This window comes from Molothrus ater, chromosome 4 (assembly GCF_012460135.2).
Source record: "Molothrus ater isolate BHLD 08-10-18 breed brown headed cowbird chromosome 4, BPBGC_Mater_1.1, whole genome shotgun sequence".
Taxonomy (NCBI): domain Eukaryota; kingdom Metazoa; phylum Chordata; class Aves; order Passeriformes; family Icteridae; genus Molothrus; species Molothrus ater.
Genome location: NC_050481.2, coordinates 60,371,840 through 60,389,579, shown reverse-complemented (window position 1 = coordinate 60,389,579; position 17,740 = coordinate 60,371,840). Strand labels below are relative to the sequence as shown.

The following is a 17,740-nucleotide window of genomic DNA, read 5'->3' as shown; positions in this document are numbered from 1 at the left end:
AGTCTATCAGATGAGGCAGAAGGCTGTCTTGGCTGAGTAGGGATTTTCCTTTGGAGAGAAGGCAAAAAAAGGAGGATGTATGAGCAGTGGAAGCAAGATCAGGTGTCATCCTGTGTGCAGTTTTGGGCATTGCATTATTAGAAAGATATAAAGCAATAAGAGTGTCCAAAGGAGGGCTAAAAGATCATGAAGAGCCTTGAGGGGAAGCCTCAGGAGCAGCTGAGGTCACTTGGTCTGTTCAGCCTGGAGGAGACTGAGGGGAGACCCCACTGCAGTTACAGCTTCCCTGTGAGGGGAAGAGGAGGGGCAGGCACTGATCTCTTTGTGGTGACAGTGACAGGAGCCAAGGGAATGGCCTGAAGTTGTGTCAGAGGAGGGTTAGGACTGCATGTCAGGAGAGGGTTTTTCTTCTGGAGTTGTTGGGTGCTGGAACAGCTCCCCAGGGAAAGGTCACAGCAATGAGCCTGACAGAACTCAAGAAGTACCTGGACAATGCTCTCAGACATGTGGTGTGATTTTTGGAGCTGTCCTGTGCAGGGCCAGGAGCTGGACTTCTATGATCCTGCTGGGTCCCTTCCAACTCAAAATGTTGTGTAATTCTGTGATTCTGTTATATCTGATACCTGCATCTTTCCCAGAACAGCAATTCCTGTTGTCCCTTTTGGAGATGACTCTGAGACTGCCATTTGCACTGACTTTTTCATGTGGACAGACAATTGATTTAACATTTCCTGGTCTTCTCTGGTGACAAGACATCTTTATTAGGCTACAGAATTTAGCTCTTTATTGCTTACAGCTCAGCCAACACTGCAGACCTTCAAGCAGTGGTTGTCAGGTGTCTGTCCCCCTGGCAGGGAGTTGGTTACCATGTGTTTAAGAGCTAAGCTGAAGTCATGCTCCAAGGAGTGGCATTCCTTGGGACACGTATAAGTCTGAGTTAGTCTCGTGGTGTCCCTGCCATCATGAAGAGAAACCATCTCTTGATCTACAGGACAGGATTCATCTCATCATAATGTAGGTCTAAAATAGGCAAGATGATCTGCACTCTAGAGGTGCCTTTTCAACTCACTGACTATAAAGATGAGTGGAATGGAACTACCTCAGGTATCAAATCTACACTGCAGGAAAAAGGGGAGGTGATTCCCTCCCAAGGTACTTCAGTAGTGGAGTGACCAAGGTCTCGTGGTGGTGACCTGGTTGTGCTTAGCAGGACAAAGACTTGCAGTCTTCCTCGAGTCCAAGGTGACTGCTTTGAACACCAGAGTAGTCTTCACAGAAGAGACAAAGGGACAATAATACTTGGGAGCCTCTCTTTTGTGTTGTTCTATCTGGGGGTTCTGTTTGAATTTTTGAAAGCCTGAGGACTTTCTCTCTGTACTTACAGCTTGAATTAGCTGTATAGTTTTGCCTTAATTTATGGTCCCAAACTCTGGAATCCCTGTAAAATATTTAGGTACCAGTTTATAAACAGATTAAACAGGAAATGAAATGAGCATGTATATCTGAAGCCTTGTTGACCTGACAGATTCTCTCAAGGCCCCAAGAGATCAGAAGCAGCATCCATCAAGTGAGGTATTGAGCATATGCCAGGTGTAGTGCTAATGCTTGGGAGCTTTTGCATGATAATAAGCCAGATTCATTGTTCTTTATCTGCAAACTGTGCACTCCTCTGCACTTGTGTATGCTTCCTCTTGAGTAGTTTAAAAGAGGACAATGCAGAACAGACACAGCAGCTTATAAAATGGTGTATTCAAACATGATTCAGCCTGAGCTGGGGGCAGTTCTCTGCAGTGGATTAGTGGCTGCAGCACTGCCATTCTCCTGGGAAATCAGCTAAGCACAAGTGTTTCCTTCAGAGGGCTTCTGACCTCTTTTGTGTTGTTCTTAATTTCTGTGTCCTAAGTAAGGTGCTATTAAAGCTGTTCCTTGTTGGAATGCTTCCTTGGGAGCTTGCAGAGTGAAGGAGGGAAGTGGTTTCTGCTGCTCCTGAATGAAAAGTGATTGCTCAGAGTCCTGCAGGTCCAGGGAAGATGACATGTCAGCTAAGAGTGAGTGCTGCTCTCTGCACTGGCAAACTGAATATTGGGGAAAGAATTATGCTATTGTCAAGACATATCTTTCACTTTAATAAGCCATTTTGAAAAGAAGGCTTTGTTTCAATTTAATAATGGTCCTTGGGAGGAAAAAAATTCTAAACTCTAGCATGAAAGCAAGCACTCCTTGTCTGTTTTGAAATAAACATACTGTCTTACTGTCTTCTGCAGTACTGGGCTGCCCTGTAAATTTTAAGGATAAATAGGTTATGAGTAAGACAATTGCCTTAGCAGTATTATTAGGAGCAATAACTTCTGTTGTGGATAAATCTGACCCTTTTAAAATGTAGAAACATTCTATTTTATTACTCCAGCCTAGCTTTTCTCTCAGAAGAGGTTGTCCTGTCTGTAAGTTTTATTAGAGATGTCATGATTTGCAATTTATTATGAATTAGTACTTTTGAGCTTTCAGTTGAACAGAGGTTATAGCAATACATTGTTTTGCATGTCTCAGCTGCATACTCTGGAAGCTTAATATTGGGGGCTTCTTCCCACTTCAGAATGACTGTTTTGGGACTAATTACCAATTCACAGAATTCTACAAAATATCTGACACTGCTTGTTGAATTCCTCCTTGATTATCAGTACTCATGGAGCTGTGGGATCCTTTGTATTTTTGGATTGCTGCACCTGAACCCAGTGTTATCTGTTAGTGCCCACACCATTAAAAATCAACTTCTAATTTATTGCCTAATTTATAGGCCCACTTGATCGATCTATGACACAGTTGAACTCGTGTTCAATGATTAATGTGAAATAAAAGGTAGTGTTACATGGCCCAGTTAGATTAGATGCTCTTGATCTAGTCCTGTCAGTCAGCCACAGCTGTTAAACATTTTATGTCCTCACATAAAACTGTATTTGTGCTGCTGTCGGTTTTCTGGCTAAAAGATCATATTATAATTAAATAACTAGAGCTTATATAAGAGAATAGGTAATTATCCTTATATATAATCATAAATTTATAGGAGGACAGGCTTAAACAAATATTATTTTTACCACATAAAATGGTACAGAAATTTTTCAAAGTCATAAGAAAAAATTAGGAGTTCAGATTTCATTGCCTTTCTTTTAGGTGGTAACAAATGCCTCTTATGTCCTTGAAAATGCCCCCTAAAATATTGAATTTGATTATACATGCCCTACATAATCACTTAGGGTCAAAGATGAGGATTCTTTTTGATTTTTAAATTTAGGTTTTATTCAATGCAAATTTACAATTGAAGTATTTACCCTTTGGACAGTATAAATGAAACTAGTAGGAGAACCTCAGTGTGGTTTCACTGGGACTTGGTAGCATTCCCCTTTTTAAAACCTGGCAAGTGACAGGGCTGCTGAAGGGGCATTTCATCACCCCGGGCATCAGAAAGTGGCTTCAGATCCAACTGCTGCCAGGACAGTGTAGGCTTAATGGGAATTAAAAGATTCCACAGATCTTAAAGGAATGTTCTCATTAGGAAGGACACTTTTCTTCTCACCTTTCTTGTGTGTCAAGATCAATATCTCATCAGGGAAACTCTCAATACAGAGTATTTTGAACAAGCATATGATAAATAATACTCTTTTTACTATATTTGGGCTGCAGGAAAAATAATTTTCCTGGTGTAATGAGTGATAAGTAGAACAAAGATCATTTGGGAATAAAATGTAGCTGTTTGATCCATTTGATCATTTCCATCTGGATGGCATTTGCTTCCCTTAAAAGGGGAATGGGAGCTGCCTATTTCTAGGCAATCTGTTGAGTTTCTTTCACAGAAAAGGACAGTTTAGCTTTTCCTTCCATATGGACATGTATTATTACATTTACAAACATTTTGTTCATTTTTCTTTAGATCCTCTAAGAAGCCTTAATTCTTAGGTGGGCTGGGATATGGGTCAAATATTCTTGGTTTTGTTTTTTTTTTCCAGAAATCAGTAAGAGAGTGGAAAGATTGCCATTATTCTGTATAGATAGGTACTAGTTAATTTATAAAACAAAAGAAGCCTTGCTTGTTGGAGCAGAAACCAAGTTAGCTGTAATGAGGCTGGAATTATCATTGTTCCTCTGGGTCTGACCATGCTGGGGGAATGGAAGTCTGCAAGCGTGACTCCAGGCAATTGTGGGATCCAAGTCATGACATCTTGCTCATAAATTTAGCAAGTTCCACCTCAGGATTCTCCCTCTGGAACAGTGAAATACTCTAAACATTGAGAGGATCATTATAATCGTAATGTCATCCTGGCTAACCAAAAGAAACTGTTGTCTTAGTACAATGAGGTGACAATGGTTAATGCTGTGGTTTTGCCACTGCCCTGGGACTACTGGATCTTGTGCATTTGAATAATTTTTTACTAACTTTTGATAAGATTTGTGTATTAGAGGCAAAACTTCAGAGCTGCTTCCATTCAGCACCCTGGGCAGGCAGACAGGTTTGTTCCCTGTTGGCCTGGCTGAGCACAGTCATTCCAGCAGGAATCCCTCCCTCCCAAAATGTCATGAGGTACCCAAGTGCAGTAAGCACATAGGCATTGATGCTTTTTCCTTGGAATACTTTTATTTGAAAAGTGATTCAGTTCTCTGCATCATATTTTGTTTTGGACACATCAAGCAATTTCAACCTTTGGAAAAGTATAGAAATCTCTTTCCAATATCTCTGCACATAAAAGCAGGAAGGAGCATTTGTAGTTTAAGAGGACAATCCCATTTTCTTCATGAAAAGCCAATGTGAAGGGTTTTTTTCCTTTGCCAAACCCATGTGATGGAATCCTGCAGAAATGGGATATTTGTCTGCCTGGAGCCAAGGAAAGGTGCAAAACTTAGGAAAAGGGTATGAATCAGTGCCTGGTGGTTTAGGCACTTCCTTCATCCTCTTCTACTAGCAGGCCATGGATACTGTTTATTCTCTTTTTTGGTCTGCTGTGGCTGTGCCCAGACAGCTTGATTGCAGATTCACCACAGAACAGTTCAGAGTTAAAACAGCCTTTTTTTGCTGCCACTGATAATCATATGCCACTATCAGCAAAATTGCCACCTGTAATCAGATCTGTAAGAGCACAGATGGCTTCCAAATGCACTGATTCAGTACCAGAGCTGTGATTTTAGCAGCAATTGCTTCTTAGCATTTTGCACCTGGAATTTTACTAATTTTCATATTTATTAAACAGCTGTAAATTGAGACTTCCAGCTTGGAGGTACTTGTGATCTAAAGAAGTTTGAGGATGATTATACTCCCATTTCAACAGAGGCTTCCCCTGACTCAATTGAAGTTCAGCTAGGAGTTAGGGTCTGGTCCTCAGAGGATTTCAGTGCCTTGTCAGTCTAATATTAGTGAGTTATGGCTTTTGGATTTCAATTCTTGCCTTTTTTGTTTTTCCTTAATTTCCCTTGTCCTGTCTACTTGTTGGTGACCTGAAAGAGAGCAAGCTCTGCCTGCTTATATGGTGGACTTGAAGTGACTCCAGGCCATAAAACTCATGTTTGGGATATGCAATCCAAAACACAGTTCCTAACTTCCAGAAAATCTGATTTTTTCCATGTTCTGACCTTTAGCAATCTGCACCAGTGAGCAGAGCCATGTCCCAGGCAGCTGGTGGGAAGGCTCTTGCCTCTTTCACAGTCTGCATCTGATGTGGGAAGGGGGGCCCTGGCAGACCTCACCCACCAGTGTCCCAAAAACAAGGTTTTCCCACTGAGGCGATACAGATCTTCTCTCTGCTAAAAAGTTTAGAAATTTCTTGTGGTTGGAAACAAAGGATTTAGCTGGAAACAAAGGATTCCATGTGGCTTGGCTGTCTGTCTCCTTCAAGGGTGTTCATAACTTTTGTGTGACAGGAGGTGATGAAAAAGAGTGTTGGTCAGGTTTCTGGTGACAGAGAGCCTCATTATTTATGTAATCCACAAACCACAGTGAAATCATGAAGGATTTAAGGTTAGTGGGCTGAGTTGGGTAGAGGTTTCTTTCCTACTCATTTTAAAGGAGGTAAGGAGGGAGAGGAAAAAGATTTAAGAGAAGAAACAATGGAAACAAGAATCTGTCCAGAAGCGGAGAGTGGTGGAAAAAGAGATAAAGTTGTGTCAAGGCAGAAGCACTAAGAGATAAACAGGCAATGTGTCTTAGGAAGGACAAAATTTGCATGTCAATCCTTGTTTCTCAATTCTGATGGTTATGCTTCATAAATCATATAAGTACTTACTTCCATAATTGCACATTTAATTCTTCAATAAAACATAGTTAAAGCCAGAAACATGATTTCTGGTGAGAATATGAAAAACTTCCTTCAGGGGTGGAAGGCTTTATATAGTGCTCAATGACCTATATCAGAAAAAATTATAGGTACTGTAATTGCTTGTCTTTCTCCAAACTGGTGCTTGCATTAAGCATTTTCAACAAAATAAGTGAAATAATATTCAGAGTTGTCCTGGTTTAGGGTAAATTTGGTAGAGAATTTCCAAAGGAGGGCCCCTCCAGAAAGCAAACCCACATGGCCCCTCTCCCCAGCTGGTTCGGGAAGGGTTTTCCTTGGGGAGAAGCAGAAAGAACCTGTTTATTTAACAGGCACAGCACCCCCAGCACACAAAATGAACAATACCAGATGACACCACTCTGAAAAGATGACAAATTCAGAAAGTCTTTCTCACAGGGTGGTCACTCTGTTCTCAGTCCCTCTGGCTCTGGGGCAGCTGCTGCAGGCACAGGGTGCAAACTCTCGGTGTGTCCCAGGTCCCAGTCTGGAGCAGGTTTGAGATGGTCGAAAAAAGGAAAGGAGAAACAGTCCAGGAAGAAATTTGGACTGTTTAGCTAAACTAGCTAATGAGCAGAAGCAAGAGCAAGCAGAAGCGAGAGATAGAGCAAAGCAAAAGCAGAACTAAGTACTGCCCATCTCTGTGTCCTGCCAGGCTTGATAAGAAAACCCAAACAAAACCTTCACTCTTCAGAGCCAGTCTTAAAGGCACAGAACATAATATCCAGCATAAACAGAACACATGAATGGGGATACAAGCACCATAACATCACCCTTGGACAAGAGTGAACCCTGGTTCTGGATTGTCTTGTGTATATGCTGCTCACGTAATAATTAAAAGGGAGAAAACCAAGTTTTTATTAGATTTCTTAGAGAGACATTTGAAGAAGAAAATGTCATGTGAGACATTAGGCTATTCAAAATGGGGAGAACAGGGGGAAGAGTGGAGCCTCCTTCTGTTCCCCAGGGTTTCAAGAATTCATGGCTGAGGCAGTCAATGTCAATATTTTTCATATGAAGTTCAGTCTCACCATGCTGGAGGCATTTGTCCCTCCACAGCAAATGGCCAGAATTGGAAATCCTCAGGTGGGTTGACCCAGATGGGAAAGCACATGTGCCTGGCTGGGCCCAGGTGCTGAAGGACATCTTGGGGGAGGGAGAGAGGGGGTCAGGATGAAGAAACAGATGTTGTCTAGGCTGGAATTCCCATTCATTTTCTTTGGTCACCTATGGAAGTCCTATGACAACATGTTTGCAGCTGAGAGCCTTGTCATAAGATCAGCTGTGACAAATGCAACTCCTGGTTTCCCATAAAGAGAGCTGATGTTGGTTACTTCTATGTCATTTTCAGTTGCTGTTGTGGATTTCCTTTTTTTTTTTTCTTCTGAAAGAATCTTTAAATGAGACAGAAGTAGTGTCTGGTTAGCTAACACAAGTTTAACAGCCAGCTGAAATTTCCTTCTTTGCCAGAGCACTTAGAGCTCTCTTTGTGCACTCTAAGATTTTACCCAGACAGATCATGACTTTTTCAGTCCTGGTGATGTGTAACAGTTGGATCTGGCTAATACCTCTGTCCTTAATGAGTTATTAAAGTGGGTAGCATAATTAAAATTTATTTTAGGCCTTTTTCAGATCTTTTAGTTATGAGACAACAGTGGCTACTGCTGCCAAAAGTGGTTTTGCTGTTGCTGAGTTGTGGCAGGACAGGGCTTGTGCACGTTGTGCCTGTGTGGTACCCCCACACCTGCTGGCACTGTGACATGGAAATCCTGTGAGCAAATAAGGTACAGCATTCAAATTGCTGTAAGGCATAATGTCCTAAAAACTGACTTCATTCTTACTTGCAAAGTTACTTCCTCATGTGTTTTGTAGGCATGTACTAGAGCACAAGTGGTGAAGTCAAATAGCCAGATTGTTGGGTTTTTTTCTTATGCTTAGAGAAAGGAAACTTGTGGATAGGATAGAAATATGTTTATTGTCAGAAAAGGAAGATCCATTAAAAATGAGCCAGCAGCTGAGAGCAGATGCTTTGGGGAAGAGATGGGGACAGACTGGTTCTCTCCAGGGCTTTCATCATTTTTTGCTCAAGGATTTCCTGGAGCAGAGTTGGTTTCTGTTTGTTCAGTGAACCTTGATGGATTTTAAGTTGTCAAGGCTCTCTTGAACCCATATAAACTTTTTCTCTTAGCAGTATTCCATGGGAAGGAGTCCCACCACTTAGTTACATGTTAAGAACCACTTTGTTAGGAACTTGCTACCAGTCAGTCCATCCCAGATCTTGTCATTCCTGGTTTCCTTCTCCACTTAGGTATGGTCTTACCCAAGTATCCATCTTCACTATAAAGTTTGCACAAGAATCTATCTAGCAAATGTCTTAATTCTCTCTTAGCTTTTGGAACCAAAGCTATTTCATGTCATGTATAAGGTAAAAATTTTTGAGAAGTTCTAGAACCTCTCTCCTCCAAGATTACAGTCCTTATTGTAAACGGAGTTTACTTTTTCTCTTTTTTTTTTTTTTTTTTTTTTTTTAAAGAGAGAGTACTCACTGGGCCAATTCCAGACCACAGGAAAATTTTGGAGGTATAACTAATACTGTAACCTGTGTTCCTTGTCACAGGAACGTAGGATAAGTATTGAGATGGTGAACTAAATTACAAAATAAACTGTTTTTTTTTTCTTAATTCAGTTAAGTACTTCTGTTTGATGTACTATTTTGCACTCTAGAAATCCTCAGTATCAAGTATTGTCTTCTGTTACTACAGTCCAGGCCAAAGTAAACAGAAAAACAGAATGAGTCTTTTCTTGTGAACCCTTTGGAGCTGTGTACGCACAATTAACATCTCCAGGCTTCCTCTTGCCTTTTCACTTGCTACCCATTCTGATAGAACTTTTAAACCAAAGTCTTAATGTCATTAAATCACATTTCTACCCCAAATTCTCACTTGTTCTATTGTTGAATATTAAGAAAGACAGTCAGCCTTTTCTGCTTGAAGTGTTGTGTTTCTCACATTCCTGCCTTGTGAATTTCACAGCTATTTATTTCAGATATTGCCTTTTTTATTCCATCCCATTCTATTACACCTGCTTCTTTTCATTCACTATTTTGTCTGTTTAGTCCACTTTTATTAAAGTAATTGTACCACCACATATTTTAATGCAAATTTTATCCAGACTGCCTAGCTAATGCTAAAGATAGTGACTGAGATGAGTAATGTTTTGCTAATCTCCAAAATAGAGAATGAACAGGAAAAAATCACAGTGTTGATCAGGAGTGGTTGTCCCTGTTGAACCAAAGCATTTAAAGCATTATCTGAAACTGCATTGTAACTGGAAAGCTGTATTGGCCAGGGGGGTAACAATTGACTTAATAGCACCAACTCAGATGAAATGTGCTGAACTGGGGACACTGTTAAATTGACTTTTCTCACTGAAACCAAAGCTCCAGTGCCTGCTTTTACACTGTGTCAGTGATTGAAAAAGCTAATGAAAACACTCTTCTTGCTGTATGATTTTTGTTTTCTCTCCAGGGATGAGTTTACCAGTTGGTTCAGTCTGTTTTATTTAACAGTGGAGAGAGGCATCCTGATGTTCAGTTCAGAGACGAGGATGAACTATGATGTTGCAGTAACTTACAATGCAGAATGCAAGGTAGGCTCAATAAAAATAAACATTTAAAGTTTAATCTCAACAGCAAATAAGTTTTATTTAAATTTCATGCTTTTTTTTCTTAGTTTTATTTACATAGAGAAAACCCTCTATGCTAATTTTTAGGAGTGTTAAATTTCAAATAAGCACATTGATCTTGAAACACTCAATAAAGTCAATAGAACCATTTCTGGTGACAAATGCACATCTGTCATTTTTTGCACAATGGTCACTGACATATAATCTATTCTGTTGCCTTACCAAAAAAAAATAAAGCCAGCAAACTAAGTAGAAATATATGTCATCATAATAGTTTTAAAATAAACTATTTAAAATTGGTCTTAATGTAATTATTATATTTTTAGCTGAAATACCATGTTTATTTATATTTCCTATTCATTTTAGAAGGCTGAGTTTCTTGCTCTCATTGGTTCTGGTCCCTCATTTGGACTTGGCCAGTACTTGGGTTGTGCTGTGTTGCTGAGTCAGCCAGTTTGTGTAAACCATTTTCCTGCCTCTCTGAGCTGTGTAAGGCTTGCTTTGATTGCATTCAAGATCCACACAGTCTCAACCTAGCACACTTCACCATGCCCTTGAAATACAGCAGCTTTATCCTTTTCTGAGGTACAGAGAGATTAAGTCCAAAGTCATGCACAGTGTGTAGCAAAACAGGATATCAAAATCTGGTCTAAATCCAAGGGCAGTGTACTAAGCAATGGATCCTTTTACACCAAGAAGGAAGAGTTTACACATTTTTACCCAATACAAATAAATGTATGAAAAGCTGAGATGTAATTTTAATGGGAGATTGATTTATGTATTAGCTAAATACTTAAGAACTTATGTCTGGAGAAAGGTGACTTGAGGGGACCTTGTCACTCTCTACACCTGCCTGAAAGAAGGTTGTAGACAGGTGAGGGATGGCCTCTTCTCCTGGGTAACAAGTGACAAGAGGAGGGGAATGGCCTCAAAGTTGCACCAGAGGAGGTTTAGATTGGATATAAGGAAAAATTTCTACACAGAAAGGGTTGTCAAGGACATGCTGCTCTGGGAAGTGGTGGAGTCTGAAGGTATTTTAAAGATATGTGGATGTGACACTTAGCAGCATGGTTTGTTTGCTGGTGGACTTGGCAGTGCTGGGTTAAGAGTTGAACTTCATGGTCTTGAAGTTCTTTTCCAAGCTAAACGATTCTGTGGTTCTGAATAGATGTAGTGCTTGGGAAAGGTCCCATCTGATTCCCTGGGACATGCAGGAGTCCTATATTCATTAACAGACACAATAATTTGCACTGATCTAGCCACTGAAAGCTTGTGTGGACTTGAAAGAGATTACTTTCTACAAAAATGAGAGTTCACAATCTGTGTTCTGATCCTTTGCTTGCCTGAATGCTTAGATCACTGTTCATGGAGGAAACATGTTACTGGATTCCTCATGAGATTCCAGGCACTTACCTGCTGCTCCATCTTCCCCTTTCACAAATCAGAGTTTTCTCTCTTCCAGTGTTTCCTCTGTCTGCCCCATATGCCCCTTCCACATTTCACTCCCTCTGGAGACCTGCAATGCTGTTAACCATTTTTCACAGCTCCTGGCAACTGGCTGGACAGGAGACAGTGGTTGCTGCAGCTCACTTGGGTCTCAGTATGTGCTCATTTTAACCAACACATCTGTGCTGACTTAGTCAGGATCGCTTGACTCTCTTCTGTTATGAAAATTCAAATAACTTCCTGATTAATTATTGAAAATGCATTCTAATATCAATATAGAAATTTAATACATTCTCCTCTTTATTCTGTTTTGGTATAGATGCAGTATTAAGGGTATACAGAGTTATCTACTGTTATCTCTAGTTTAAAATTATGTACTCTTTGCAATTCTTCAACATCTTCCTCTGCACATTAATTTTAAATATGTGTCTTTGCTGCCCCTGCCATTACTCTAAACACAGTCCCCATGAGTGTAACACCACTGCTCCTAGTCATCCTGTCATTTGGATTTATGCCAGTGTTATCTGAAAGGACTTAGGAACTTTCAAAGGGATGTTGTTTCCATCTTCTTATCAAGGCCTTGGTCCTGTGTCATTAATTATAATAGTAGTGCCATTTTCTTTATTGTTATGCGATGGTATGTGGTATTCATACAATGATTTGTGGGTTAAGATGTCAGCATAGACACGTGCATTTAGGAACAGATCTTTAGGCTGTTTAAATTGTTTTTGTTCCAACAGACTAAGATAGTAGTTGAAGAATATTTTTGCTCACAGTTGCTATATGTCTGTATCCAGTTTTTTTGGTCAATGTTTATACTGTGGCACTCGGAGAATTTTTTGCAAACAGAAATTTCATTTTCATGGCTGAAGCCCTTGCTCAGCACCAACTAAGAGCTGATTCCTTGAGTAGTCCTTTTGAAATCCACTGCTTCCTGATGATTAAGTTGCACTTTGCCATACAAAGCTGAAATTAAATCCAAATGATCCAAATTAGCTGTATGGACTGAAGATGTACACACCAACTTGAAAGAGAATTGGATATATCTGCACAGCCCCAAGCAGGGGGGAGCTGGCATGAATGTGTGTCACTTCATTTATGCAGTGAACACTGGGTCAAGCTGGAGAGATTCCTTTGGCTTTCTGTAGCACAGGTACAGGCAGACCAATCTAGTAGCTTCCTGTGAAAGCCTGGAAATGTATCTTTGGTTTGAATTAGCCTGAGTTACCTGAATGCTAAAGATGTTTAATTATTTAAAGATGCTTAAGCAAGTCAGTTACCTAAATATGTATGTGGGGAGGAGGGGAAGAGTAATGACTATAGGATTTGATCTAATATACCTAGCCTGGCTTTTTCAATTTTTACATATATATTACTGCCTTTGTTTACATATATATTACTTACTTTATAGCCTTCCTGCAGTAATTGGTGGATGTGAATCAGAGGATAAGCTTGAAACCAGATATTAGAAATCTTTAATAGGACCATTTCTAGTCAGCCATGTGAGTACCACAGCTGTGCTAGGGTCAGAGAGACTGTTATGTTTGTCTCCAAGTCTGACAGAAGATCTACTTGCCCTTGAGTCCATCTAATCAAATCATAACGAAGTAAGTGCTATGAAACATAGATCACCCTTTAATAACCAGCTACAGCTTCATGACTACCAAAGGTAGCAATCTATCCTATATTAAATCATACAAACATGTGCTTTTCACGTCCCCTTTTTAACTGTTTTGTTTTCTGCTATGGTTCTACCCAAATGAGGAACTGGGGAAGTCTGCCATGAGTTCAGCAAGTCTAAGGTAACCCAAGTCTTTGCTGAAAGACCTTATTTATTCTATTAATGTTTAATCTGGAGCAACCACTGACCAGCATAATTTGCTAGAGATGGGTAAGCTGCTCCCTGAACACCTCTAATGCTCTCATGTTTTTCCACTTTTTAGAAGGAATGTAAACAAATAAACACCAAATACTGACCTGTGGAAAAAAAGGTGTGAAACAAGCCAAGAGTACTTGGTATTGCACATAAATAAATAAATAAATTTTCCTGTCTGTTTTTCTGAAATTCCTCTGGGGGCTCATCAGTGCCTCTGAGCTGGTTGGCTGCTCAGGGGCTCTCCTGGCATGCTGAGGTGGTTCCCAGCACACAGAATGTGATGTGCCTTCTCAGGCACACATTATCTTCTGTTGGGATTTGTGGTTGTCCCCCCAGTGAGCCCCTGCAGACACCAAGTTACTCACCCTGAGCAGTGGGATGAGGCTCAGTGGGGTTGTACTTGGGTGGTATTGCTCCTGCTCAGCCTTATCCATCTTTTATGGATATGGGCTCTGAATGCTGAGGCAGCTTCTGAGTCTGTTACAGCAGCTCTTTAAGAGCACATTTGCAGTTATTACTCTAAGTTCACCAAGATTTCTCTGAGCTAGAGTTAACTCTGAATATTATTTGAAACAAATTCTTTGAAACAAAATATCTGTCCTGCTTTGTCTGTGTGTCCTTTATCCTGGGATTATTTGATTCAGTCTGTGATCTAAAAATGCTCATTTGACCCTTTGTTTCTCATGTCAACACCCTGCATCTGTCCTTGGGAATTCAGTACCTTCTTCCACTGCAGATACTGGTTCCTTTCTCTGTCAGCTGTATGTGGGGGTGATACAAGTATGAGAAAAAATAGGAAAAACTGTGTAGCTGTGTGGCAAATGGGTTTATCTTGTCCTTTTGCCCCCAGTCCATCTGATCTCTGCTGCAGAGGTCTCCTCTAGCACCCCACACCAGCGACCTAGGAGCTGCCAATAAAAATTACAACAGGCAAGATCATTTCTTTCTGTGCCATGTGAAATTCTCACAGATAGTAATTGCTCCCCTGCAGGTGCTGTGAGGGGAGTAGGATTGTCTCAGGGGCTGTTAAATACATGCATTTTTATGTCAAGGATATTATAGTATTCTCTCCCACAGGAAGAGAGAACTTTTTTCAATGCCATTAACACCTAGTTCCCTAAAATATTGAAATCATAGACTTGAAACCATGATAATGTTTGGCATGAAATAACTAATTAAATTTATAAACAATTTATTGACTTTCAGTGAGGTCTTTCTCAGTGGCCCAGATGTCAAAGCATAGTGCAGTGAAGTACTTTGCCAAAAATATATTTCAAAAATTTCTAAAGAAGAAAATAAAATCTTTAAATGGTAAAATCTTAAGAGAACCTGCTCACAAGTGTTCTGACACTCTTGTGTTACAGATTAAAAGAAAACTCAGTGCAATTCCTTTCTCATTTCATACACCATATATTACATATATATATGTACTATGTAGCACACTAACTACTGCAATCTCTGCTGCTACAATCAAGTAAAACTTTCAGGGTAAAGGATTAGTGCACATTACTAGCTTGGGTCTAGCATTGTATCAGAAAAATTTGCACAGCAACTTCTATTGCTAAAAAGGCTGTACAAAACTCATTTATTTTGCCATTAACATTTCTTCTCTTTCCAGGCTGCCTTAGAAGGCTCTGGTCTCTCTGTGTCCATTTCAAATTGGTGTTCAGATTGCTGGTGTTTCTGGCTTGCTGCATGAGAAGACAAATGTCCAGTGCAGTTGTAGGAGAGCAGCCCCATGATTTGAAGTTGTTTTGCTCTGAAAAGCACTAGCCTGTCACCAGCTCTTGTAAGGCAGCAGTTTTGCTCTTCATGGGAAAGTTAATGTCAATGTTTATCCCCACAACATCTCTGTGCTGAGCCCACGCTATTGTCTTTGTGGCAAAAGCTTCTTTAATTTAAATATGGGCATATTCTAATACAGAGACACTTTTATGCCAGCGAACCTGTAAAGGGTCAGTATTACATCAATTTATTGGTTATTCAGCAGAAATGCACAAAGTATTTTAGTGCTTTTTTTTTTAACTGAAGCATCTGTTTGTGATTGCTGAGTAGATATCATGTATCAGAGAAGAGCAGAGTTTCAGTTCCTCATTAAAACCAAATTGCAAGTGACAGCAGATGGAGTAGGAGCTGGGATTAATTGTTAAGGAAAGTGAGAGCTGAGGGTGTTTTGTTTCAGTTTTAAGAATCAAACTTCCTGCCCTAGTTAACTCTGAGATATTTGGATTTGATACAGATTGATAAGGAGATTACTGTAGCTGGGAGACAAAGAGCAACCTCAGATCACCTGTTTAGGACCTGATTTTATTCACTCTAACATGAAAAAATGTTAGTAGGGACACAGTGAAAGAGTACTCAGCTATGGCAAAGTTTGCTTTGAGGATTTAATAAAACTAGTATACAAGGACTTATGGGCTAGAAGTACAGGGAATTCAAAGTTTGGAGGATCTTCTGAAGCTTGATTAAGAAAGTTAAAATTTCTCTTACTGAAGAAAGTAAGAGGCAGACGTTATGTCTTGGCGAAGAGTGAAGAAAAATGCTGGCCTGGTAGAGAGGGTCTCTGATAAAAATATTTAAATTAGATTTTATATGGTAACCTACATACCTTTAAAGGCAGGTTCCTGCACTGCATGAAGGAAAAGAGTTTCTCACCAAGAATGTGTGTTCTGCAAGGTGTGACAGCTGAGTTTAGGGTTGGGTGGGTGAGGCATTATACAGTGCTGGCTGCCCCAAGGTTTCCCTGACATGAGCAGTTCTGTGCTGTACGCATCCTAGAATGCAAGTGGAAATGATAAATTCCTGCTGTTTTGGGCCTGACCTCAGAAAGAAATTATAGTAGTTTAAATGCTGTTACTGGTTCAGTTTTGGAAATGCTTTGTAGTGGTTTGACAAACAACCAAGGCAGCTCTTCAGCACAGCAGCTGTGGCAGATTCCTCATCTTAAAATAATAAATATGATATTGTGACACAAGTACTTAGGTCTAAAGGTGGCTTTTTAACCCAGATCAGAGTGACAAAATGTTCATGTGTGAACTTGCTTGGTGATGTTCCCTTTTTGCTGTTGTGTCTCCAGGGTGGAGATCTGTCAGTTTATTTTCCCAGGATATCCCTCCCACATCAGGTGTCCCTGCACATGTGCAAGGGAGGGCAGAGGCTGTGCTGTCCACTGCCACAAAAATGCAGTCACTCAGCCTCTTGGATGACAAAGGCAACACAAATTTACTCATTTCAGATAGAAATTTGTTTGATTGGGGATTTTTTTTTTTTTTTACCTTTGAAATAAAAATTGAAAAATTGTGATTTCACACAAGTTCTGGAAGGATTAGTCCTGATGACAGATATGAAAAAGGAATAATCTGATCTAGACAAATGAGAGTGTCTTCCTTGCTTTTGCTGTATGTTAGTCAAGGCAAAATAATTTTACTCATCTAAATGACAAAGAAGTGATTCTTATTTGTTTATTGCCATACAGTAGATTCTGAATGTTTGCTGGTTTATTTTTAATTAATGCATATAAAATTTAAATTGAAATTTTTCACACAAAATCTTTAGTCTCTGATTATATTCCATAACTTATTCAGCAGATAGAGATTTAATATTTTTAGAACATCTTTAATTTAGTTTAACAACCTACCTTTTCTAACAGAGGTGTCTTTCAATCTACCTCAGGTAAAATGGAAATCTGCCTTGGCAGATACCATACTGTAGTCAATAGAAGAGAAAGCTAATGATGAAGAAAACTAGTTGTCTTGGGTAAAATCAAAAATTCTGTAACTGCTGATGGACACAACTTTCTTTTTTTTCTTAATAAGAAGTATTTGACTCCCATTCTAATCCTTAAATTGCACTCAGATTTCATGTGTTGGCCTGAGTGTTTAGTTTACACTTTTGAAATTAATCCCCTGCTCATTCCCTCTGCTGCAGTATAGATAAAATAGTGCAGCAGGCAAAACTAATTTCTTCTAAGTGACTCTGTACTGAAAAATGCTTTCCAGATGCTGATGGTTTTCAGTTCATCAGACCAGACTAAAGCGATTCCAAAGTCAAGGCCCAAAAGTTGTCCAGTGTGTCTACTGAGTCCTTAATCCCAGCTTTCTGTTCTCTGTGCTCCTATTGCATTTCATTAATTGCTAGGTTAGACAAAGCACGACATATTAATGGTAATTTTACATTTTTACTTTGCTAATGGTAATTTTATGGTAAATTTTACATTTTATGGTAATTTTACATTTTTGCTTTAGCTGTTTTTGTAGTCACTAAAGGTAACTTCAAACACCTCAGTAGGTCAGGCTATATGATGACAATCTTGTTTTCAATGCTCTCTACCAAAATATTTTAAAATTGCCAAAGGAGAAAATTTCCTTTCTCCCAAATGTTTTTCACAAAACAGAAAATGCCTTTAAAAGCAGTCATTTGC

At 39.6% G+C, this 17,740-nt stretch overlaps 1 protein-coding gene across 8 annotated transcripts in view; it reads left to right on the top strand.

The window, feature by feature from the left end:
- Positions 1-17,740, top strand: part of JAKMIP1 (janus kinase and microtubule interacting protein 1) — a 228,491-nt gene that overhangs the window by 185,450 nt on the left and 25,301 nt on the right. The window contains exon 14 of one of the 8 annotated variants that reach the window (XM_054514752.1): positions 9,842-9,962. The exons of the other annotated variants lie outside the window; for them this stretch is intronic. Within the exon in view, the coding sequence (XP_054370727.1) occupies positions 9,842-9,847 (6 nt within the window). The 3' untranslated portion in view covers positions 9,848-9,962. The remainder of the gene's footprint in view (positions 1-9,841; positions 9,963-17,740) is intronic. 8 annotated transcript variants of the gene reach the window in all.